The sequence below is a fragment of the Solenopsis invicta genome, chromosome 7, assembly GCF_016802725.1.
Source record: "Solenopsis invicta isolate M01_SB chromosome 7, UNIL_Sinv_3.0, whole genome shotgun sequence".
Lineage (NCBI taxonomy): Eukaryota > Metazoa > Arthropoda > Insecta > Hymenoptera > Formicidae > Solenopsis > Solenopsis invicta.
Window position 1 is genome coordinate 16,893,362 of NC_052670.1, and position 25,018 is coordinate 16,918,379.

Genomic DNA, 25,018 nt, shown 5'->3' on the forward strand with positions numbered 1-25,018 from the left:
AGTCACGCTAATTATTTAATTATCTGTTGCTTTTGTGTTCAGGTAATTCGTAAAGTTTTTGTGCAAGTGACTCGATAATTAAATTGATTGAGTATGCTGCGTTTATTTGAAAGATATTTTGCCTTTACCTCATCTCTTACCGAGCACAGCCGATATACATCCTTGTATAAAAGCGTATTTTTATGTAAATATACTAGATGCGACCGCGGGCTGCCATTTTGTACCGTGGCGTACGTATCTTCTCCTCGGGAATATTGAATTTCTGTAGGTAAACATAAATTATTTTTAGAAATTCTACTCCACGTATAAATACGCGCAAACGGGGTACTTCGCCGAAGCGCAGTGCGAATACATTTCACTGGCATGTTCATAACATATTGAATATCAGTAAATGGTCTCCAGTCAACAGAGCTGCAATCGGTTATTAAAAAATTCAGGTTTACAGGAAACCGATGCGCGAATTTTACACTGCTGCTAATAATGGATGTCGGCGCGACATTTTTAGCAATTTTAAACAGTCATAAAGTTTTTTTCAGGAATCAAATAGAAATGTCAACATTATATCGTTACCAAAAAAACAAAAAAAAATGGGAGAAAAAATTACTCTCGAAACTCAGTGCGGTATAGTGACGCTTTTACGCAATATAAAGACAAGATGCTTGTAATTATAAATTGTTATCTCAATTCTGTTTTCCTCATTGTGCTTTTATATCTTTATTATAGTTTTTGTGTTTCGTTAAAATTTTTACTTCCGTTCAATTCCTATAATTTCGGAATTATTTTTCAAGTAACTTGTGTAATCATTGATTTATCTTTGTCAAACTGTAGAGAAAGGTGTCTTACTCCTGAAATTTTATTGGAATTCTCGTATTTACCTTTATTCGCACTTATTCGCGCATTGTTTGAGCGAATTTACAGTACGCTCGACATCGTCGCTATGCTCGGCTAAGTCGCATAGAGTTAGTACTTTTCACTCTACGCTCACCCCTAGACTGTATGTACCGAGTACCGTAGTGCGCTTCATCCCCCCCGCACTACCGAAATCCCAGCGCGAATGCATTACGCATCAACGAATTCGGAGTAGCAATATCCTGAGTTGCTGGATGTCAGAGCTCGGGATTATAATACATTACCAATTCGACGAAGACCACCCATTTGACCTTGTTTCAGGCTTTATTTCGCGTGCCGGCGTCCCTCATTGGCATTTAATACTTGTCGTAGCTTAGCGTGCACTGAGAAAAAAATTGTAGTGGTGGCAACTATAAGGGGGCAACCATACTAAGTTTGTTAATGGAATTATAACATATAGTTAAATGAACTATATTATAATTATTGCAACTAAGTTGATGGTCAAAAGAACTATTAAAAAATAGTTGTAATTACTATATTATATAGTATGTTACAACTATTTTTAATAGTTGCAATAACTATAATATAGTTTACTTAACTATATATTATAATTCTATTAACAAAATTTGTATTGCTGTCTCTTTATAGTTGGCACCACAACAATTTTTTCTCTCAGTGTGCACACGGGCATTGATGTCTTGATTTTTTTGGCACTTTAAGGTGACTGAAGAACAGTACGTTGACGCCAATATTTTTTTCTATACGATTAAAAACAATATGACTTATTTAATTTATCTCTTTACACTTAACTTTGCTGTAGAAAATATTGTTTACAATGTTATATACTCATTTTTCAATCGTGCTGCCTAATCGTCCGATCCTTTTTTCTGATCCTTTTAAAAGTTAAACTTTTAGATTTAGAAAAAAATGTATCTATTTTGCCGCGTACGATCGATAATGGAGAATCGAAATACTGAGCAAGATTGGCGACCGAGTGGCCATCCACCACACCCCGCAACGCCCCTTTTTTCCGACTCAATGATACGCGACTGTCATTTACACACTTCTGCCATTTCGTTGTGCAAACATACCCTATTGTCGAAATAGAGAAATGGCACTTCTGCCAGGCGCGTTTGTCCGGCGCCGAAGAGGAATATTTCCACGAGCACGTTGGACCTGGAATTCTGTTATTCTTACCAGAACGCCATTCCTTCGACGAATAATTTTCAAACACAGTTTACATTAAATTTAAGTTCACATTAAGTACATTGAAATAAAGTGAACAGCAATTATTTAAAATTAACAATTCTTTTAAATATTTCGAAATTATATACGTATGTAATACATATATTATAAACGTAAAGAGTATTTAAAATTATACGTAAATAATATGCATGTAAAAATTACACAATTTACAGTGGAACTATACAAAATTGTATATGTTTTTACAAAAATTAGTACTTGTATCTCTAAATGTGTAAATTTACCTTTATTAGATAAAAAAATATAATTGCAATAGTATATTGTATAGTTTTTATGTAACTATACACATTTTTTTTATGTCTAACTCTTGTAGAACATAATGGTTATATCAGAAACATATTATATTTGTACTTTTACGTTCGTACATACAGCTTAAGATAAATTGTATATTATTTGTTGGTGAGTTATTACAGAAATATTTCTATAAATTTAATTTTGATTACAAATTTACGCATGTACTCTCAAAAAAATACACCAAATGCGTTGGCGGCCCAAAATGACACTCAATTTGAGTGTCATTTTGGACCGTTAACATGTACTTGGGTGTATTTTTTTTTTATAAGAGCAAATGTTTAATTACTACAAAGAATAATTTTGTTTGTAACTGTTACTGTTAAGTGTATAAATTCATATTTAATACTAGGTCTTGAAATTATATATACTCATTATAATCGTTTATAATTTGATGTGTAATTTTTCCACAGTGCAAAGTTATTAAGTATTTAAAAAAAATTTAAGTAGTGATTTCTTACATTTATTTCAAAACAAAATCTCTATATGATTATGTGTCCGAAACGATTTATTGTTAGATTCAAAGATACAGTCAAAGTTGCAGGGAACACCTCACTCTTTCCAAAAATAACAAAAATTCGGGTTAATGAATTTTAATGAAGCTTTATGTACCTTTCAAGGACTTTTGTCCTTGAAACAGAAATACGAGTTTTATTCAACTATTCTTTTGAGGTCATACATTATTTTTTTATTCAATCAGAGATGGATACGAATGAGTACTATTTTAGCGAAAAACTAGTACGCCATTATTTTTTTCAAATTTAAATTGTTTTAGATATATAAATGGGATAATTAAAAAAAAAGATCTTTTAATAACTCAAGTGGATCCCGAAATATCAGAAAAAAATGAATATTTTCCTTTAATTTTGACATTCTGTATTTTTGAAACAAATTTTGTACAAATATATAATTTAATAATCAATTTATCTTATTCATTAATGTTCTACAAGGATAAGCTATGATTATTCATTATATCACTTTATTTAAAAAAATGTTTTTATAAATTCAGTGATATAATGAATAGTACAGTCATAGCTTATCCTTTTCCTAGTATATGCTGCAGAATATTTGCGTCAGCGTTTTTAGCTGTGTGCACGTCGGAAATTATATTTTTGATTGATTTACAGCATTAATTCCGGAGTGTTACTCGGCTGATTCACGCGCGTTCACGAAAAATTTGTTGCGGTGATTTTCAGCTAGATACCACCGCGTTACTCGTTCGGATTAACAGAAAAATTGTTTCCGCTTATTTTTATTCCGCTACGTTTGTCAAAGTCATATATTTTTTATCACCTATACGCATCGCCCGCACCAATATTACTCTAAATACATGTAGCACTTTGGAGAACAAATATTCTTTCATATCGCTCGAAAATATGTACTTTGATGAATCCATAAACACTAATAATAACGTTGTACTTTCGAAATTGCGAGCCATGATCAAGACTGTCTCTGTTTTGTTTTCGCATCATGTGTATAACAAGAGATGCCTGCGGTCATTCTCCAAAGATCGAGTTATGCGCGACACCGTAAACGCACCGAATAGACGCATATTTCCGCGCTCTCTGGTAATCCGGGCACGACATACAAATTACGAGCCATCCGTTCGATTACCCTCCTCCTCAAGGGGTAAGCTTACCCCTGAAGAACATTTTTCCTGCCCGTAAGTGCACTCACGCGGTGCAGCGCGCAAATCGCGTAAGCCACCGTCATTTCGTGGGCCGGGGGTGCGGGCTGGAAGCGCAAAGATATGCACCCTCGCGAGCTCGCTATGAAATAATCATATGGTTAGCTAATGGCGGCCTCCGGGGTAGCAGTATATACTGTCAGCCGCTCGCCACCCACCCTCTCAATCCCCTCCTCTCTCTCTCTCTCTCTCTCTCTCTCTCTCTCTCTCTCTCTCTCTCTCTCTTTCTCCTGTACCCATCTATTCTTTGCGGGGCGGAACGAGGGGATAATAAATAAATTCGATATATTTGCCTCGAAACTTCCCCGCCCTCCCGCAAACATTCAATGATAGATCGCAATCTCGGGCCGGCGGAACGACACATCCCCCGATGCGGACGTGCGTGAAAATCGGGACACGGGATCTTCCTGGTTGGCACGAATCGCTTAGATACCCCCGATACGCGTGCGGTAGACTGAATGACAGATTGAGGAATATATACATATATGTTTTGTAGGCGATTCAATTGCCTTTCGTCTAAGTGAATCGTTAATTGAAAACTAATAACGAGACTTAATCTCGCACTCCGTTCCTGAGAAGACAGTTATTCTGTATTATCACACATGTTGACAGAAATATTATTGGAAAAATCTGTTTCTACACTCAAAGAAAATAATCATATAGCAACTATTTTGTGAACAAATAGCACCTTAATTATGTATTGCAAAGTTATAATAAAAACACTAATAAGTTATATGAACTAAGAAAAAAACAGTAATATTAATCATTTGTAATAAAATTGTTGGATAAACTGTAGAAAAATAGTATGCAAATATAAGTGATGGAAACATTGAACCGACTGACAATGAGATTTGAACTCGAAATTCCTTCGTTCTCGTTCGTAGCACTTATAAAGTTCTGCACTACTGCTCTAGTACTATTAGTATTATTAGTTATTCTGGTCGTATACTTAATCGTTCATGCTGGAAGTGTATGTAATTGTCATAACTTATTTGTAGTAAAGTCTATATAACTAGGTAATTATAGTTAAGATGCTATTTAACTATTAAGTAATAATTGCATATTGTTACCATAATGATGCAAATTTTATTGTTATTGTAATTAAAACTTTAGTTGCAATAATTATAAAATAATTTTTTGTGAATTACGTATATTAATTCTACAAAACGTGTATAGTTATCATTTTTATAGGATAAGGTTGTCATTACCACACCGGCTCTTAAGTCGCACCACCTTGCGCATAAATTCAACCACAGTACACTCTGTGTGGGATTATTTGGGAACTACATATCATTATCATTATCTTTCATTCTCAACGTGTTAAGAACAATAGAAATTTTGTTATTAATATTTATAGAAAAATCGTAACTTTGCCACTATTTTTCAACATATTTCGTAGCTTGATTATAAATAAAAAAGGTAAAATAAATAATCTAAATTTTGATAATTTGTAATAATACACAATATTATTAAAATTAAATTAATAAAGTTGAACTTTGTGCTTTTATTTTTAAATTAAATAAAGTTTTACAAAATATCTTAATTTCCTATATCGCACCATTGTTTTGATTATGGTTATATGTATAAAATCAATATAATAATCATACAGAGCATACAGTGTAACAATGTTGCCGTAATGTAGCAATGTTATTTCAATATGATTGAAAAGTTATCGAAATGATAACATTGACAGAAATTATATTTAGTTTACGGTACTTATCTCCAATATTAGTAAAGTTATGCTTATCTAACGCATTTTTGCTCGAGAAGAAAGAATCTAGCAAAAAAAGTGTCGTTTTGCACAGGAAGAATAATATTAATCTGATGCGATTTAGGAAACTGGTTGCCTAAATCGCACTATTTAGAGACTTCTTAAAAATTGCCATTTAAAAATTTACAATATATAAAATTACGAAAAAAATAAATATGGAAGGAGAAATGTTGTACTTTATTATGACGTAAGAAAATTAAAAATTGCGAGTTACAACGTTCATTCATTTGTAATTTAAAGATGAATAAATAATTTGTATATTATTAATACGATTACGCACGTTTACCCGCGCTGATTCTCATTAGCCTAATTTCCAATTACTAATTGTTTTAAAATTAAAAATATTTCTCATAATTTCTTAGTTATAAACCTTTACGTCAAAAGTGATGCCATTTTGGCAGCCTTACCTTAATTGTCATCGCTATGAATTTTTCTCTGATTGTGAGTATAATACTTATTGTAATGCTAACGAAAAATTGTTCATAATTATCTGGAATTGATTTAAAATTTTGTTGTCAAACATTTGACAGAGATATATATTTATTTTATGTCGGCTTAATTTAAGTTTTAAGGAATGAAGCAAACTCTTAAAGCTATGGAAGTACTTTTAAAAATATTTGATTTTTAAGAAACCTGAATAAACTGTTATAAAAAAAACCTTAATAGTTTTGTTTAAATGTTTTTTTATGTATAATTTCATCCTGTTATTGATAACGTTACTTGAAATCAAATAGCATTATTTTTGAGACCATATATATATTTTAAAGTCTCGAATCGGTTGTGAACAATTGTGATTGATTCTTTGTCAGAGTCGGTTCGAAGCAGCGAAATTTGCAAGTGAATAACAAAATCTTTTTTTTTTGCTATAATGAATTTCAAGGAAAGTGTGTAACAAATCTTAGTTTGAGATTTAATTACGGGAGTATTTCACATGAAAATTTGGAAAGCGGTATTAAATGACGATTCTCCTTATTATTTACATCGAGAAAGAACCATAATCAAATTAACCAGTTTGTAGGTCTGATTTCTGGACATTCTAGCTAGCCCATCATTACATTATTATGAAAGTATGATTCAATGTTTTGGATCATGCGCGAATAGTAATGCTTGGATCGGAAAGATTTTTATTCCTACTGTGGATCAAAGGATTAAGCAGTCTGGTGCAGTGACTTTCACAGATGTAATCCTGCGCTATCGTAAAGCGAAACGGAAGCGGGTGAACGGGGGAGAAAGGAGAGGTGGGCACTTGGCTCGTCGCAAAATTATTGCGTTCGAAGACGCGGTCCCCCTCATCCCCAACTGTCGCCCTGTGTTGTTGCAGATTAAAGGCAGGCGCGGAGGGGCTCTCTCGGTGTGTAATCGTGCGAGCTGGCGACTAGCGTGTCGAACAATTCTGATTCGCGCGGCGTGATCATTTCGCTGCATTTTATTAGCGAATTTACTCGGCCCCAACACGTCGCACGCGCTGTTTCACGTCGCACGTCATCGCAATGACTTCACTCGTCGTATTTCCAGCTTTGACAGGCTTAAGGGACTCTCGGAGCATCGCCGTCGTCCGTCGCACTTATTGAGGGGAACGAGTGCAAGGAGAAAAAAATAAAATCATCGTCTCAACGGATGACGACGCGACTCACAGCAAACCCGTATTCCGTCTCGTGTCGACGAGTGGGCTGTTAAAAATTCATCTTCCGGGAGTTTATCTTTCGCGTGTTTTAACCCGCGTCGCTTTCGGCACGGGAATATCATAATGCAGCGATCGAAGCGAATATGTTTCGCTTAAAATATGGTGCGATATCGATAACCCTTTTTGCGCACAATCGGTGAAGCCAGTGCGGCGGGATTAGCTTGCAGTTAGTTATGATTAGACGCGACAGTTGGCCTTCCTCGGACAGCCACCGAAGGATGGCGCACCCTCTTTTCTTTCTCTCCCCCCCCCCTTCTTTCTCTTTCACTGTGTATTATATATTCCAATACTCATTGACGCGCGGGCCTCGAGTTTGTATGCGTTTTTGCCGTGGAGGGTCGAAGGGGGTGGCGATAATACGCGCTGACAGGCACGCACCCCTCGGGCTTGTACGACCGCGGAAGGGGATGCTGCCTACGAGAGAAAGAAAAACGTATACATACAACAACCCGATAGAATGAGCATCGCGTGCGCCGCCGATCGCAACCCCCCAGCCCCCTACTACGCTCTTTTCGCATTCTGGCCGCTCCTTCACCCCCCTTTCCCTTCTCTCTTTTTCTCGGAATTACGCACTGATGTTATAATCCTCTCGTGTTACGCCGTCGCACATGCTGTCCTGTAAGCAATACATTGTTTTTTTTTATCAGGTTCCATCTCCCCCCTCTACGGCGTTCATATGCACACTTCGCTGTCGTATGATCGATCGATGAGCATCGATTGCTGAAAGTACCGAAGCGAGATCCTTCGTCGGCCCGAGAGGTCGACGGCCCGGTTTGAATATTGGATTGTTCGTTTCTCCGTTTAGAACAGGTGGTCCTATATTTTCGCGTATCGAGACGCTTGTATTGTTTTGTAACGTTACAACAATGCACTTGAAAATTCTTTGACTCTCATTACAGTATGTACTTCCACTGTCCTGGATCGAAACAGCTGGGGCTGACCTTTATATATTAAATATCTAAAATGTAAGAGAGGAGAAATATTTTGTCATTACAAACACATTAAATATAATATAAATTTTATATTTAGCGTGGTCGAATTAATTTGAGTTTTTCTATTTTTTTGGCTATTATCTATATGTTACTATAGTGATTTCTCTCTTAGAAAACAAAACTACTTATACATATATCTAATCTTTAATTCTACATCTCACCTATTATCAATTAAGAATGTCTTTAACTTTCCATAGTTCTACCTACTTTCACTGTTTAGACTAACTGTATTACTAATGGACAAATGTGTTTTTCAAGGGATTTTTAGACTCTGAAAGATCTAACAAATTCTAGTAATTCTAGTTCACTCTTTTAACATTCAGGAATACAATTGTATAATTATGTGATTTAAAATGTTTTTTATTTTTTTTTTGTACATGTGCGAATTTAAGGCAGAATTGGTAAAATGCATTATTGTAATAAAAAATTTATAACTTTTTTTTATATATGCATAAAAAATCCTTTTAGCTTTAAATAGTCCCAGGTTACTTACGAGAAAAAATAGCGTAATGGTATTTGTTTAAAAAAATGTAATTATTTGGTAAGCTGAAAATCAGTAGTTTTGGTTTATAAAAATTGAAAAAAGGTAATAGAAAAGGGGAAAACTTTCCCTTTTTTTGTTAGCAAAGGTAAAGGAATCAGTATTTTAGAAATGTTTATTTAAAAGTAGTTTGAAGAAAAATATATATAATGGATTATTACATGTGTGATACTCCATATTCTTTATAAAATTGCGTCCTTATTGCAAACTGTTTTTTTGCACGAAGCATAGCAATATAAAGTTTTATTATATTTCTAAACACTATGCAGCGTTTTCTTTATTCTAACTTATTACACCTTCCTAAGATTAGTAAAATTTCACGCATGATTGATTTCAGTGTTTTAGGTGAACTTTCCATGTACAAACGTGCTTGTATATGAGTTAAACCTTTGTCAGTATCTTCCTCGTTATCTTGTTCATCTTCAATCTTTTTCGCCATCAGTTTCGTTGTCAGACAACTCACCCTAAAATAAATCTTACAATCGCTCGTGTAAAAGAATCATAATTTTCTTTGTAGTATTCTTCCATTTTGAATATTAGTCTGTTTCATTTGTTATTGTACGAAATACTACTTGGCTGATAAGTCCTCATTATCAACTTTTTTTAAGCAGAGGAGTCAATTCCTTCTGTTTATCGTCTACCGAATAATTTTAAAACAAAAAATTATTTGGATTTAAATGCCGAATTAACTTACAGAAAATCAATTATTTTGATTTGTATTTATTCCATTGAAAAAATGTCTGGTAGTATTATTATACGCAGCTAAGACTTCATTACTTCTAATTTTACTATATACAGTTAAGAGATATTACCATTTCTTGATAGTGCAGAGACGAAATGTGAGAAAAAAATAATTATTTTTTCTTGACACAGCAATATTATGAATTACCACTTTTGAGATAGTACGAAAGCATTATTGTTAAATTACTTGAGATTCGTTTTTTTATTAATTTCTCTTGAATGTGATAGATTAACATAAATACAGAAAAGTCTGATGTCTGAACGATTATATGTCCGGACGGTAATTCGAGTTCATATTTGATAAGTATATATATTAATATTTAAATTACTTGAAATAAAAATTTCAAGACATTTTTGAATAATGTGTTTTGGAGTCTAACTTTTATTTAATTATATTTTTACACCAAAAATTGTGCTTCTAAAATATCATTCAGTCATCACTAATTGTGAGCGTATAGCTTCTCGTTTACTTTGTTGTTAATTGTAATCAATGTATTAAAATAATAATAACTGTAATGGCACGTAAGAATATGGGAATTTGTAAATTTCAATTTTGGATATATCAACCATGGGAATTCTCATTGGTTATGCTTTAAAAGTATCAAGAAAAAAAGCGTTTCATCAGCAAAAATATTCTAATGTTTCTCGATTATTTTGTGTTTCAGATATCTGGTAGCCGGCGGTTTAGTGGATCGCGTATCACGCCACAGTTGGGCCTTAATCGAGACGGATTTTTTTCTGGATCAGGAACATGAGTCGCCGTTATTGGTAGCGTCTTATGATCTTCTCGCGCGTATTTGCAGCCATCTGAGAAGGTCTGTCGATCAAGATGCTGTTAGCGTGCATGGCGAGAGCGGTAGCAGCGTCGAGCATACGAGCAACGAGTCGCATTTGTTGTCGACACTTTCAACGACCGAGGCATCGAGCGCGATCAGCGTTCTTTACGCGGCGGTCGCGTACACGCCGCAGAATCAGAAGAGTACTTCGCCTACCCCCAGCCAGACGTTCACGATCGCTGTACGGACTCTGGCCACCTACGGTCTCAAACTTCTTAAATCGATCGCGGAGCTCGATCTCCGGACGCTACAGGTACGTAATTTTGTCTTGCGATTTTACAAACGATTTCACATCTCAATGAAATTTGTAATAAATAAAACGCTTCTCTGTGCATTTCTTTCCATTAATTTTTATAGGGTAACTTCGATATACATGCCGCATTTATCTTAAAACTTAATTTATCGGCTATTATTTATCATGTTTAAGAAAAATGAATTATACTAATAAATCTTTACTGTTTACTATAAAAAAATTATAAACACGAAATATTGTTTTCTTACATTTGGAAAAAAAATTTTATTTTCAATTTTGCCATATATCCCATAGAGGCTGGATGTATGGCCACTCATTTGTGGGATATTTTGTAAAATTTGTTTATAAAATTTATTAGGAGTGTAGATAGATGCACTTTATGCTCTGCGCAGGCGCAATTGCTACCTCTTTAAAAGTGCTGTATATCCAAAATGGATGAGATGTATAAGATATTAAGCTGAACAGAGAATGCAAGAGCTAAGCAATTCTATTTTGTTATATTCCTTTACTATCTCTTTACATTTATGTATTATGAAATAACCGTTAACCCTTTTTTGCGTCATGTGCCATATATGGCACAAATAAAAAAAAAATTTTTATTTAATATTTTAGCTCAATTTTTGTTGTAATTGCATTTTTATCTAACAATTTTTTTGGACAAACAAATTTATGCGGTAATGGGTTAAGTCTTTTATTACAATAATCATTTTACGTTGGTTATAATTGCGTTACTTTGTCAACAAATCGATTCGACTCACTATGGTTTCGTTGATATTAAAATTATAAAAAGTTAAATAGTAAAAAACTGTAATCACAATACTAATATGATGTAAAAATACGTAACAGAGATGGTTGCGTGTAAATTTATTCTTTCTAATTTTTCTGATTTTAACGGCGTAAATCCTTATGCGGCGTAAATACCGGAACTACTTTATATTTATTAATTACTCTTTAATCCTTTGAAGACCAGAGTTTTCTAACAAAGTAATTTATGGAAGACTGTTTTTAAGGGTTTTTGAAGTCATTAAATTTGATTCTGGTTTCAGAATTATAAAATTTAACATGATGATTCAAATTTCAAAAAAAAAAAACAATTTGAAATAATTATATTTCGGCTTTAGAGAGTTCATAAAATGACTGAATTTGAATATAATCTGAAAATGTTGAAATTTAAAATGATAGTAACCTCCAATGAAGGAAAAACTTGTGTTAGAGCTTATAGTCATAGTTTTGATAAGTACATTTATAGGCGTTTGTCCCTCTCGGGTAGGACGAGCTTCAAATAAAATAAAATTATGTTATCAATGTTAAAAATTCCTTAAAACTGTGTTTTAAAATAACCGAATTATTATTTTTTAAATTTTGTTTGTATTAGATCTATCATTTTGAATTTTTTATTTTGATCTTAGATTCGATTAAAGTATTATGAAACAACGGTATAGATCAAATTTCATAAAAATATATTAGTTTATAAATTGACAAGACGTGCCCCCCCCCCCTCTTCCTCTGAACTGCATCGCTAGTTGACAAAGGATTATTCTCGATATTTTTAACCTTTTTCGTATTACTGTAATTTTATGAAATGAGATTGATGTAAATAACTACTGACCCGAATGTAATAAAAATGCAAGTAAAGAAATGCTGTTTTAAATTAAATGAGTCCGAATGTAAAGTGTTTTGAAGACAAAAGCGTGCGCTGTAAGAAAATTAATTATAAACGAATGTCTTGATGCAATTTATAGTGATCATCTGAAATAGATTGTTATAGTTTTAAACTATGCACGCTATTATTGCACTCGACCGTCCCGAATTATCATTTCTCTGATTTTCATCATCATCATCATCATCGAATGCGATGTTGTGCGGCTCGTCCATAATCGTATTATTTCCTTGCTAATTTCAGTACTTTTCCTAAACGACTTCGCGTACACTAATATAGCTTCATACTAAATACAGCTATTTAATTTCGTAGTTTAACTCACCTAATACGAAGATCGTATCCAGCATATAAATATGAATTTGACGTCGGGCAGTCGCATTTTAATATTCAATTATGCGAATAAAAATATGTCAGTTAACACACGCACAGCGGTAGTTAGTCTTATTTCATGACGTCTTTTGTGAATCTTAATATGATTTCGCATATTCGAGCGACAATTGAGCCACACTGTAGTCCATTAGATCGCTATAAGTTCCATTACTTTTTAATTCGTAATGATTTTTCCAACTCGGTATTACCGCAGGCCCCCAACGTCGCCTCTCTAAATGACAACGATGCCGCTTGTTGCCGCTAACAATGCAGCTTATCGTCGGAGGGCGCCGAGTGTGATGGAGATATCATGTATCGCGGGGGTTGGGCCTGTCAAGACGTAAAGGCCTCCCATGAAGTTCTCTCGCAGTGAACCGACCGCGAATTGAATCGAGGCGGCTCGCGCCCTTCGCCTCCCGCAAAACCATAAGGGCTATCGTGTGCCCCGCGGGAGGGCCGTGCCTCGTCCCACGGGAGCGCCCGTCGATTACCAGATGAGCCCCGCGTGCATTTGCCGAAAAACCGACCGGTTATTATCTATTCTCTTTACGCCTCTTGCGACGCGGTTTCTCTACGGTGAATAAAGCCGACGCTCCGTTTCGCTGGCCGTTAATGCTCGTCTTAGATTTCAGCGGGCTTTGGGCGTCTGTCTTGTGGGGGTTATCGGTAATTCGGTACGAAAGAAGAGAGAACGGAATCATATCGATAGCATTAAATGCCGTTAAGCATGTTGCTCTACATGCGGATTTACGGCGTGAGCCGATATAGGAGCTCTGTCCAGTCAAAAGGAGTTTATAAAAATATCAATTGATATATGTAATTTTTTTTTGTACACATTTGTTACAGAGCTTTTTGGGCGCCGAGGGCACGAGTTTGCAATGGCGGCTGATAGCGAGCCACCTGATAACCCGGCTGTCTCGCGACTCTTTGTCAGACAAATCGGAGGTGGGATCTGTGCCGAATACAAGCGGTATTCACATCCTCTCAGAGTTGTTTGTGGTGCTTGGGTACTTTGCTCTCAACAATCCGGACAATCAGGTATGTCCCGTTTCCGTATGACAGTTTATGTGATCGAACATCTTATAATTTCAATTTTTAGGATCTTCCTAGCGAGACAAGTTAAGAGAATTGGAGTTCATTGGCGTAGAGTCTGATTTGGCTATCGAGCTAAAATTAGATTTTTTATTTTTTTTTTTAATTTATTTATAATTTCAAAAGTTGTAAAAGCATCTCCTTGATCCTATAAATGATCTTTAGTCTTCTACTAAATAAAAGAAGATTAATTCTGAGAGATTGTTAATTTATATTTATTATTCTCTTCATACGCGACAAAGCATTAAAAGTTTTATTTACTTTGTAGATATTTAAGTGTATTTTAAATCTTTATCCGCGGATGTTATACGTCAAATTCAAGGAGAACGCGCGTGTTTTGTTGAAGATATTTGTTCGCTTTCATTGTATTATAGAGTTGTTTAACTGTCTTTAAATGTCTTTTTTAAATTGTATTTTACTATATGGGATGTGAATTTCACTCACTTGATTAAAAGATTTTAAAAAATTTGGACAACTTTTTGGAAAATCAAAGATCATCTGAGCGATATAAAAATTTTAAGGGATTACGTACACTTAAGAGGCACCAAAAATAATCCTATATTCATGAATTTTTTTCTCCGAATCTATTAGAGATATCAAATCGGGGTTTGTACTAATGTTTTATATATAGTTTCGTTGTTAAAACGTAATTATTTTATTAAAAAATATTAAAAAATTAAAGAGATTGTTTTTTTTGAAACCATGTTTTTCAAATCGATACCCAAAATATTTTGAAAATGTATGGATAGATTGGATTCGGATTTTTTTCTATTTATTTAGCATGAAAATACGCAGTTTTTGTCGTAAAGATTTTTTTAAGATCTTTTAGTACTTTTTTTTCCGGTCAAACCAATTTAATTTTAAGCGATAGTTCGGATTCTTAAATTTAGATTAGCGCCATTTTGCAATAAACACGAATTTTAAAAATCAGCTTCGACAAAAACTAAAATCAATTATATATTTTAAGAATATACTGCATTTTTGTGTTTCGGATGAACAGTATAGATTCTACAATGGGTACCACAAACAGCTACAGCAGCTAACATATCTGATGCCAACGGCAATATCTCTTTAATTTTTTAATATTTTTTAATAAAAAAATTACATTTTATAAACGAAACTATATATAAAAGATTAGTATAAATCCCGATTTCATACCTCTAATACGTTCGGGGAAAAATTCAAATTTAGGAAGTATATTTCACGAAATTTTGATGACTTTTAGAGTAGCTTCCACTTGTGTATGTTGCTATTTGACGAGTTTAATAGTGATTATAGTGAAGATAGAGCTATTTTTGGTTTTTCTATTATAGGTGTATGTAACTCCTTAATGGTTTAGGATGTTGACAGCGTTAATTTTATTATTATCATTATGTCTTGATTTTCAAAACACTAGAAGCTCGAAATTTTTCAACATTTCTGTTGTACCAGAAAAGCACTACGTTAGTCGTATGAACTCTTAGGGTCTTGTGGAATAATCGAGGGAGTAACCACTAGTTAAAATGTCCCACAGATTACATGATTTCATCTGATTGCAAAATAATTCCATAATAATTTCGAGGATACTGTCTCACGATTACATTAAGTGGTTACCCCCTCGGGAATAATCGTCATTTGAAAATCAATCGGAATACATTCAGTCGTCTCTTGTAGACGTTTCTGCATCATGATTTGAAACTAAGGCAGCGAGAAAATAATCACAAGAACAGAAAAAATTGCCCAAGTTTTTTTTATCGCTTTATTACTCTCACGCGCATGCGCACGCCAGCGCTTCGCCTAACCAAGTCCCAAGTTTTTTTTTTCTATCAAATATGAGTGATATTCGGAATTGGGAAATAACGCGTTACTTGTAACCTGTTATCGTTACTTTCTTCTTGGTAATGTCTTTATTTTTGCAATAATGGTAACGAAATTTATCGTTACTTTAGAAATGTATAAAGTCGATTGCACATACAATGGCATAAGCTGCATATGCATAGCATAAACTGTTTGGACCAATGAGCATCTTATTGTAAATTATTATGGCAACTTTATTCTAGATGCTATTGTGCAATACATTTGGTCCAGTATATGCTGCGCATATGCAGCTTATGCCGTTTCAAGTGCGATGGGCTTTATACATTTCTAAAGTAAAATTCTAAATAAAATTCTCATGTTAGCATTCTTATGCTTATGCTGTGTTAGGAATTTCATGAATTTACGTGCTTATGGATTATGCCACCATTAACCAAAATTACTGTGAAATCACTATTAAACTCGTCAAAAAGCAACATACACAATTAAAAGCTACTCTAAAAGTCATCAAAATTTCGTGAAATATACTTCCTAAATTTGAATCAGTGAAATCTTACTGAATCACAGTGTGTTATATTTATAATTGATTAATCAGTTATTTTTTACCGTCTTTCAGTAATTCCGCTTAAGAGGGGGAGGGAAGGGTACTCTCACTAAAGGGAATCAGTGCATTATCACTGAAAGGCAGTGCATATATCACTGATTGATCTAGTTATAAGCATACCACTGAAATCAATGTCTTTCAGTGAATAATAACATTGATTCCGATTTAGAGAGTAAGTAACGAAAAAAGTAATAAATCTTTACTTTCTAAATAATGATGGCAGTAACGTTTTACTTAATAAAAACAGTAACGAGTAACGGCAACAAATTACTTTTTATAAAAATAGTGACAATGGTAACGCATCACTTTTACAATGTTCCCAATATTTGGCCACAGATAAGCGAGATGTAGCTATAAAAAAAGACATTTAGCTGAACAACCTTGTATATAGTGCACCGTTTTAAATTTCTTAAATCAATTGTGACTGTTGAATCGGTATTGACTGCAGTGTCTCGAGTCACCCGGTATGTTTTAGCAAGAAATGCACGCGCTGAATAGCGTATAGCATGTTACTGGCGAGAAGAAGGAAGAGGCTGTTAGACACAACACACTCAGCGAACCTCCTATCAATATACGACCGAACGCCGTTAAGATATATTTACGCGTACTGTTCTGTGCGCGCGATGTTTTAGGGCGCGTGCACGCGCGTAGTGCTGGTCCATCAGCTGGCAAAACCGCGTGAGAATTCATAACATTTATAATTGCGACACGAAAAACGAGCGAATGTCCAAGAGTAAAATTAATTATCTAAAGGGGTAAAATAAGAATAATTAAAACAAAAGAGTTGCGAAAAGTTAACAATTTTAAAATTAATTTGGATCAAGCGATGCGAATGTCTATATTTAAAAGTAGCTGCATTATCCAGTAATATGTGCAGATACTTAACAGATACTTGCAAATATCTATCACATATTTATAGTCAATACATTTTACCCAAGGTTTTATGAAGCCGAAACCATGATTTTTACTGATTAGGAGATTATATTTTCTAATAATTGTTGCAATTACGTAGTACAGTAGATTTGGTGCAAATTTTATGGATAATTGGTCGGATGAAATTCGAATTGAAGTCACCTTTATGATGATTTCCGAGATGTTTTAAGGCTGCGACACAGGCTTTCGTATAGCTGCAAAACCGTATGCATAAAGAAATTGATTGGTCCATTTCCTTATGCATGTGTTAACCTAACCTAACCTAACGGACCAATCAACTTCCTTATGCATACGGTTATGCAGCTATGCAAAAGTCTGTGCTGTGGCCTTTACTTGTTAAAACTCGTAGAAAATTTTAAATTTGATAACTTTTTCTTATTATATTATAATTTTAAAAATTTTCAACTTTCAACGCTTTTTGGTAGCTAAGCTGTAGTTTCTAGAAAATTTTAGCTATTGAATTTTTTGGTGGGCGTCACATGAATTGCAAAATATGACTAAATTCCACCGAGAGACTACTTCTCATAAAGTGTATGCGGGGAGGACCTTTGCGATTACATTCTTTATTATAAAAAATTACAAAAACTTTTTTACTTATTAAATTGAATAAAATATAAAAATGCTTGTAATATCTCATTTTTTGTCAACTTTAATTAATTTTTTCACATTGAATTCAGAAATTTACGATATTTCTTGCAAAAGACAATAATTTTAATACGTCTTGCTAATACAATAATTTTAATATCATACCCTGGCTGAGGTGATATTTTTCGCAATAATTTCTTTACAGTTTTTTCAGGAGGAAAAGGGGTTAATTTTTAATAATACGTGATATTACTTAATCTCGTTCAATTTAGAATTGTGTTATGACTGAAAATTAATTCAGCGCGCAGTTCACTGAACTTGAGGAAAGTATATAAAATCACATAGACAATACAAGCACGAAGACCTAGCTACGACCGTAGTAAGCATTCTTGTTCAATGTGTTGATACAGCAACGGTCAAAATATCTCTCTCTATTACTTTAAACAAATAAAGTTTTATAAAATGCTTTAGTTTCTTAAATTGCATCATGTCTTAGTTTTCTATATCGCATTATTGCTTTGATCATGGTTATATATACATATAAAATTAAATCTCGAATTAAATATATAATCATACAGAGCATATATTGTAACAATATTGCCGTAATGTAGCAATGTTATTACAATATTATTGAAAAATTATCGAAATTATGACATTGACTGAAATTATATTTAGTTTACGGTACTTATCTCCAATATTAATAAAACTATGTTTATCTAACGCATTTTTGCTCGAGAAGAAAGAATCTAGCAGAAAAAGTGTCGTTTTATCCCCCAGGAGGAGTAATATTAACCTGTAGTGTTATTTAGGAGACCAGGTGCCTAAATTGCTACTTTGAAGGTTTCTAAAAAATTGTCATTTAAAAATTTATGGCAATACATAAAATTCTGAAAAAAATCAATATGAAAGAAAAAAATGTACTTTATTATGACGTAAGAAAATTCAAAATATTCCTTATAATTTCTTAGTTATAAGCCTTTATGTCAAAAGTGGTGCAATTTCGGCACCCTTATCCTATAAAGTTAAATTATTAAAACGAAATAGTTAATATACAATTTTAATCCCAATCATCAAGTACATTTTTCGAACGAAGCTGTGATAGGGCGATTAAAAAATATTTTATTAAAAATTTTTTAAAATTAAAATTTTTTTCGTTAATATTAGCATGAAATCAATTTTTGCCTCCTTATTTTTGTGTATAAGTATGTTAATTGTTATAAGAAAGAAGGAAATTTGGAATTCTGTAAAGCCAGTTCATAGATATTTTCTAATAAAGAAATATCGGTAATTTGCTTTTCTCGTTAAATTGCTGCGTGCAACGTCATCGTCGCAGACGCGTGAATCGGAATGTTAACGCTGAGTGTACTGTCGATGTCGCGCATTCGTCTTTCAGCGCTTTTTAAGATCGCCGTTCTCAAGAGCGAGAGCCGACTCTGAGAGTAGCTGCCTCGGAAAAATCGTTTTCCGCAAGACGAGAGGAAGAAAGAAAGTCAGAGAGAAAGAGAAAGAAACTATACGTGCATGTATGCGTGTGCACGTGCGCGCGCGCGCGTGTGTGTCATGTATGAAAGAAAAAGAGAGAAAAGAAGAGAAAGGAAGACGCTTTTAAGCTTCTACGAGCATCTGCAGCAGCCAAGGTTATCGCCAGCCTGGTACGATGGTATCACCTCCTCCGTTCGTGATCATAAACATGTCCATCTCCCTTTTTTGTCGACGCTCGTAACTGAATTCGAGAAATGGATTTTTTTTGCGGTAGCTCCGCGGTGCGCACTTTACCGCTTTCCGCTTATTTATTTTAAACCCGGGCCCGGCTTTAACTAGCCCTATTGGGTTACGCGCGTGCCGTTACACATCGTTAATCGTAACACGTTATTTTTTGCTAATCGGTATTGAGAAAGTCTCTTGTTTTATTGCGCAGAGTACAATTGCAATTAGATAAAAGGAAGGAGAGAATTATGGAATACCATTTTATTTTTATAGAAATAACTACTGATTGTGAGTAAATATTTGTGTGTATATAATTGTAATAAAGGTTTATTAGAAATAGAATGATTATATCCCAATTTGTAGATAAACATTTTTCAAATAAATAGCGTAAACAGAATTTACAAAAAAAACTGAAGAAAGAAAAAAGGTAGGAGTTGTGGAACACAAATGGATCACCCAAAACAAGTAATTTAGTTATAAAGTAAAATTTCTTGTAATTCCATGTTCTAAGCGAAAACTTTTACAGAAGAAGTATTCCTCTTCCAATAAGGTTGATTGTTCACGAAAAATGTATCAGATATTATTCTACGGTTTTCCTCTTGTATTAAGAGGATTATATGTTTACTTCAAGCGGAATGCTCTTTTACATGCGATACGAGTAATACGGAAAACATGTGTGTCGCTCCGTTCTGTCGTGTATCTATTACCTAATTTACACTGAGCACTTTGATACACATATTAAGTATTGTATCAGTACCAAATATCCTTGTTCTTATACAGAATGTATTAATGATTTGATACTGATATAGTACTTAACCGTTTAACACACCGATCCCGTAAAACACGAAAACACATTTTCGGATCTGGGAGACTTTTTCAACTTTGAGAAATTATAACTTTGGTTTCAATCAATTTTTAAACAATCTTTATTTTTCACATGAAAGTTTAGAATCTCAGAAATGTGACTGTATAATTGACATTGCCGAAAAGTGATTTATTGTTAAGTTATAAAAGAAAAACCATTAAGCAAAAATGTGAAATTGTTCAAAAATCCACTATTTTTTTTTTTAAATTATATCTCCGCAACAAAAAAACTTTTAAGGACTTTCAAATATGGTGTTTTAAAGCTAGAGTCATACTTAAAAAAAAAAAAAAATTACGCTATTGTCATTCTTTTTAAAAAGTATAATTATATAACAAGGAGAATATATGGTATTTTTGGATGTCTAAAAATTCACTTTTTTTTAAATCATATTTTTGCAACAAAAAACTTTTAAAGACTTTACAATACGGCGTTTTAAAGCTAAAGAGTCATACTTTCAAAAAAAAAAAAAAAAAAAAAAAAAAATTATGTCACTGCCATTTCTATTAAAAAATATACTTACGTAACAAGGTGAATATGAGGAATTTTTGATTAACTCAAGGTGTCTGAAATTAAAAATTGATGTGTTTGATAATATATTTCGGACTCTACGCAGAAGTCTTCTTTTTCACGGCGTAATCCTTAACTTATTTAATTATAGATAAGCTTATAAAAATGTGTTAATTTTTAAATTACAGTTAACCTAATTTTTTGGTTAACCATAGAGTAAGGTTGCCAATATCACATTGGTTCTTAAATCGCACCACCTTGCATGTAAACTCAACCACAGGTCTTTTACACTCTTTGTGGGATTATTTGGGAACTACATAACTTTATCATCATCCTTCATTGAACTTAACATATTAAAAACAATAGAATTTTGTTTTTCATATTTATAGAAAAATAGTAACTTTGCTACTATTTTTCGACATTGAGGTCTCCAAGCTACACTACAGGGTATGATCAAGAAGATGCTACAAATGCTTTGAAGCATCTTTTGATTGGCCAATTTATAAAATTCTTTATTCTTATCAGTCAATCAAATGCTTCGAAGCATTTTTAGTGTATGATTAATCGTAGCCTAAAGTTGCAAATTAACACTTCTCAAACCTACGTAAGGAGTACACACCTGTAAAACTGTCTGTTACTTATGACATTGAATTGTAGTTTTTACAACTCAGCAAATCTCAAGAGGCACGGTCGCGTCTCGGTGCCAAGTCCAAGCGCAGCTAGTTATTGTATTAAGAACCAGTCACCATGTTATGACGTTCAAGTAGATGAGGAATTAGCTTGACAATCGCTTCCATAATGCAGCAAAAACTAGAGAAGATATCGTTCCGTAAACCCTATTACGTAACTTCCTTCTTTTTTTTTTTTAATGTCAATAGTTTACAAAAAATTTCTTTAGTGTTTTGCGCTACATCCAGAAATATTCATTTATAAGTAATATCAGTTTCTATGTCTTCTTATTTTCTCTTTTTTATTTTTGCTATTGTATGAAAAACTTGGAAACTTTAAGAGATTGTACGAGAACCATGTTTTAAGTCATAACTCGAAACGCGCTGAGTCACTTTCTGTAGGATTGATGAGGTTTTCGTGAGGGAGTTCTCACGACAAAATTTATTTTTGTGATAAAGAGAATCCACATTCCCTTGAAACGACCGATTTTATTGCAAATTAATCATTACTCGAGTCATGTTACGTTATGTTGCGCACGGAGTTATGGCAATCGTAACGAACGGACCGATATTTAAACACGGGCGCAATACGGGTCGCCTTGGCGCCGAGGAAACAGGTACATACGTAAAATGTGGGTATTTCCTGCAAGAGTTTAGTGCAGGTGCACAGGAATACGACGTCCTGTTCGCAGAGCACTTGTCACAAGACGCAGATGTCCGGTGCGATCTTCTTGCTAAAGAAGCTTCCGTGACACCTGGGTTACTCAAGTTCTCACGCTCTTTAAGAAAATTATTCTCGCTTTAATTAACTGTCCGCGTCGCAATTGAGAAACTTTGGGCGAACGTGCAATGCGGGTAATTTGCAATTGCAAGAAGAGAATCTTCCTCTGGTTTACATGTATCGATCTCCGTTTACTTGACTAAAAGATTCCGTCCACGAAGACTGTGACTCTTGAAAAAAGCTTCCGAGAGAAATAATCCGACATTTTATAATTTTCCAGAACGCGTAGTACTATAATATAATACATTTTATATACAGTATCAATCAAAAGTTTAAATACAATTAAATACAAATACAAAAAGTTGAGATTAATTGAAAAAGATATTTATTACATTGGTTTTTTAACAAAAATAATTTATTGAAATATAAATACATTTTGATATTTATATCAATAAAAAATATTACATAATTTTTTGTGACTTTGGTCTATAGAGTTGAAGCTGTCTTTGTTTAACCGATTGATGAACTAGATCGATGCATGTGAGAAAAGTTAATCTTAAAAAAAAAAAAAAAAAAAAAATTTTAAGTGTATAAACTATAAATTATAAAATTGTAAAACAATTTGCAAAGAGGTATTTTGGATGAAATATTTTTGAAATTTCTCAATAAAAAATCTAAAATTGACGCAGCTATGATGAAAGCTCGTGGAAGTTACATACACAAAAATAGACTGTACAGACCAAAATAAACTATAAAAAAAGTTACGTAATATTTTTTTGTTAATATAAATGTCACAATCTATTTTGTGTTTTAATAAATTGCTTCGTTTTTTTTAAACAATATAACCATAATATTAACTTTTGCATTTATTTCTTGTATCCAAACTTTTAACCGACATTGTACGCGTAGATTAATTACTATTTATATCTGTTAATACGTAAAACTCCCCTTTATGATGACTTTTTTAAAAGTTTATGAATACATGCTTTAATATTACAATAGTTTTTAAAAGCGTTTTCATTTGTGCTCGCGTGGCTGGATTTATCCGTTGCTGGCTAAAATATCGACGTATTAACCCCCGTCGGCGAAGTGTTAAGAATTTATATATTCAGATTGATGTAGCTCATATAGCAGCAAAGATTAGAGACAGCATCGACGACGGGATAAAAAAAATCACAATATGGAAACTCAGTAGCGTGGCGACAATTTCCTTTTAACTTCCTGTTAAATAGCTGTTGTCTATGTTCGCTGGCTTCCAGTTTGCCGTTATCTATATAAAATTATCTAATCAAGCATCTAGATAATGACAACTATATCTTATCTTTATCTAGATTATTATGTATGTATCTTCAGTTTTTTATCTCAAATAAAAGAAGTGTTGTTTTTTTTTTAAATTACCTGAGATAATGTTGCTCTTGGCCTCAATTTCCAAGTTGTCATTTATTCTAACAAGAAAATTTTTCAAAGTGATAACAACAGGATTGCGTTTAGAAAATCACTGCTAGTATTAAAAGTCTATAGTAGCGTAACGTGAACTAGTATATCGGAATGCAGTACAGATTGCACAGATCAATAATAGCGCATGTAATAAAGATTGCTCCAATACTATAAATTCGAAAATTTTTATAAAGAATTTTGTTTATCATTATATAGTTATATATTCTATTTTTTAACTTTAATTTTTATTTACGTCTCGATTCAAATTCGAAAAAGAAGATTTTTTTATTAGATAAAATTATTTGAAAGACGTTTTTTTTAAGAAATGAAGATATTAAATTTAGAAATAAAAATATGAACATATTGTTTTTATTCTAAATCGTTGTATTAAACAAGGATATTACGTAAAATATAAGCTACATAAAATATATATAATTTTATCTTTTATCTATAAATAAAAATAAAATTAGCTTAGATAAGATACATTTACATGTAATTTATTTTATCTTTAGATAAGTTTAAGTTATTTAAGCGCAACACTGCTGGCTTCTCTCTTTTTACGGATATTTTTACAGAATTATCCGAAAAGATAGAGCAAACGAAATTACATTGAGAAATAATGTCTATCGTTGGAAAATCTGTTTCAGTTGGTTCTCCAATCGGCTGGCGCGGGCCCCAGTGTTCTCCAGCAGCTGTGCACGTTGCCGTTCCCGTTTTACGGAGATCCCAAATTGATAACGTATACGTTGCCGGCACTTTTGGCTGCTATCCACCACAATTCTGAGGCAATGGCGATATTGTCTTGCGAAATGTCGTACGAGGTAAGCAAATGATTATCGATATTATTGTCTGTTACTACACGCTTTAATTTTCGTATTTGACACAAACTTCATTGAACGAATGCATCATTAATATCTGTGACGATATGACATTTGTCAGATAAAGAATTTTTTTTTTATTAATAATGTCCGCATTTCTCTGTGGTCGATTGCATTTCACATGTGCATCGGTGAGACAGTATCAGCGTCATAGCGCTAATTATCGATAATCACATTTAACGTGTTAATAAACATGTTAATATATGCATGCATAAATATTCATAATTTTAACGTGTAATAACAAAGTTCACTCTGCGTCGCGCGTGCAATCGATCTTTCGCCATGTATTG

The 25,018-nt window shown here is 33.3% G+C and overlaps 1 protein-coding gene across 2 annotated transcripts in view; it reads left to right on the forward strand.

Moving 5' to 3' along the window:
• Window positions 1-25,018, forward strand: part of LOC105199686 (S phase cyclin A-associated protein in the endoplasmic reticulum) — a 95,634-nt gene that overhangs the window by 64,669 nt on the left and 5,947 nt on the right. For both annotated transcript variants that reach the window (XM_026138389.2, XM_039451691.1), the window contains exons 12-14: window positions 10,485-10,908; window positions 13,784-13,975; window positions 24,498-24,671. In XM_026138389.2, the coding sequence (XP_025994174.1) occupies window positions 10,485-10,908; window positions 13,784-13,975; window positions 24,498-24,671 (790 nt within the window). The remainder of the gene's footprint in view (window positions 1-10,484; window positions 10,909-13,783; window positions 13,976-24,497; window positions 24,672-25,018) is intronic.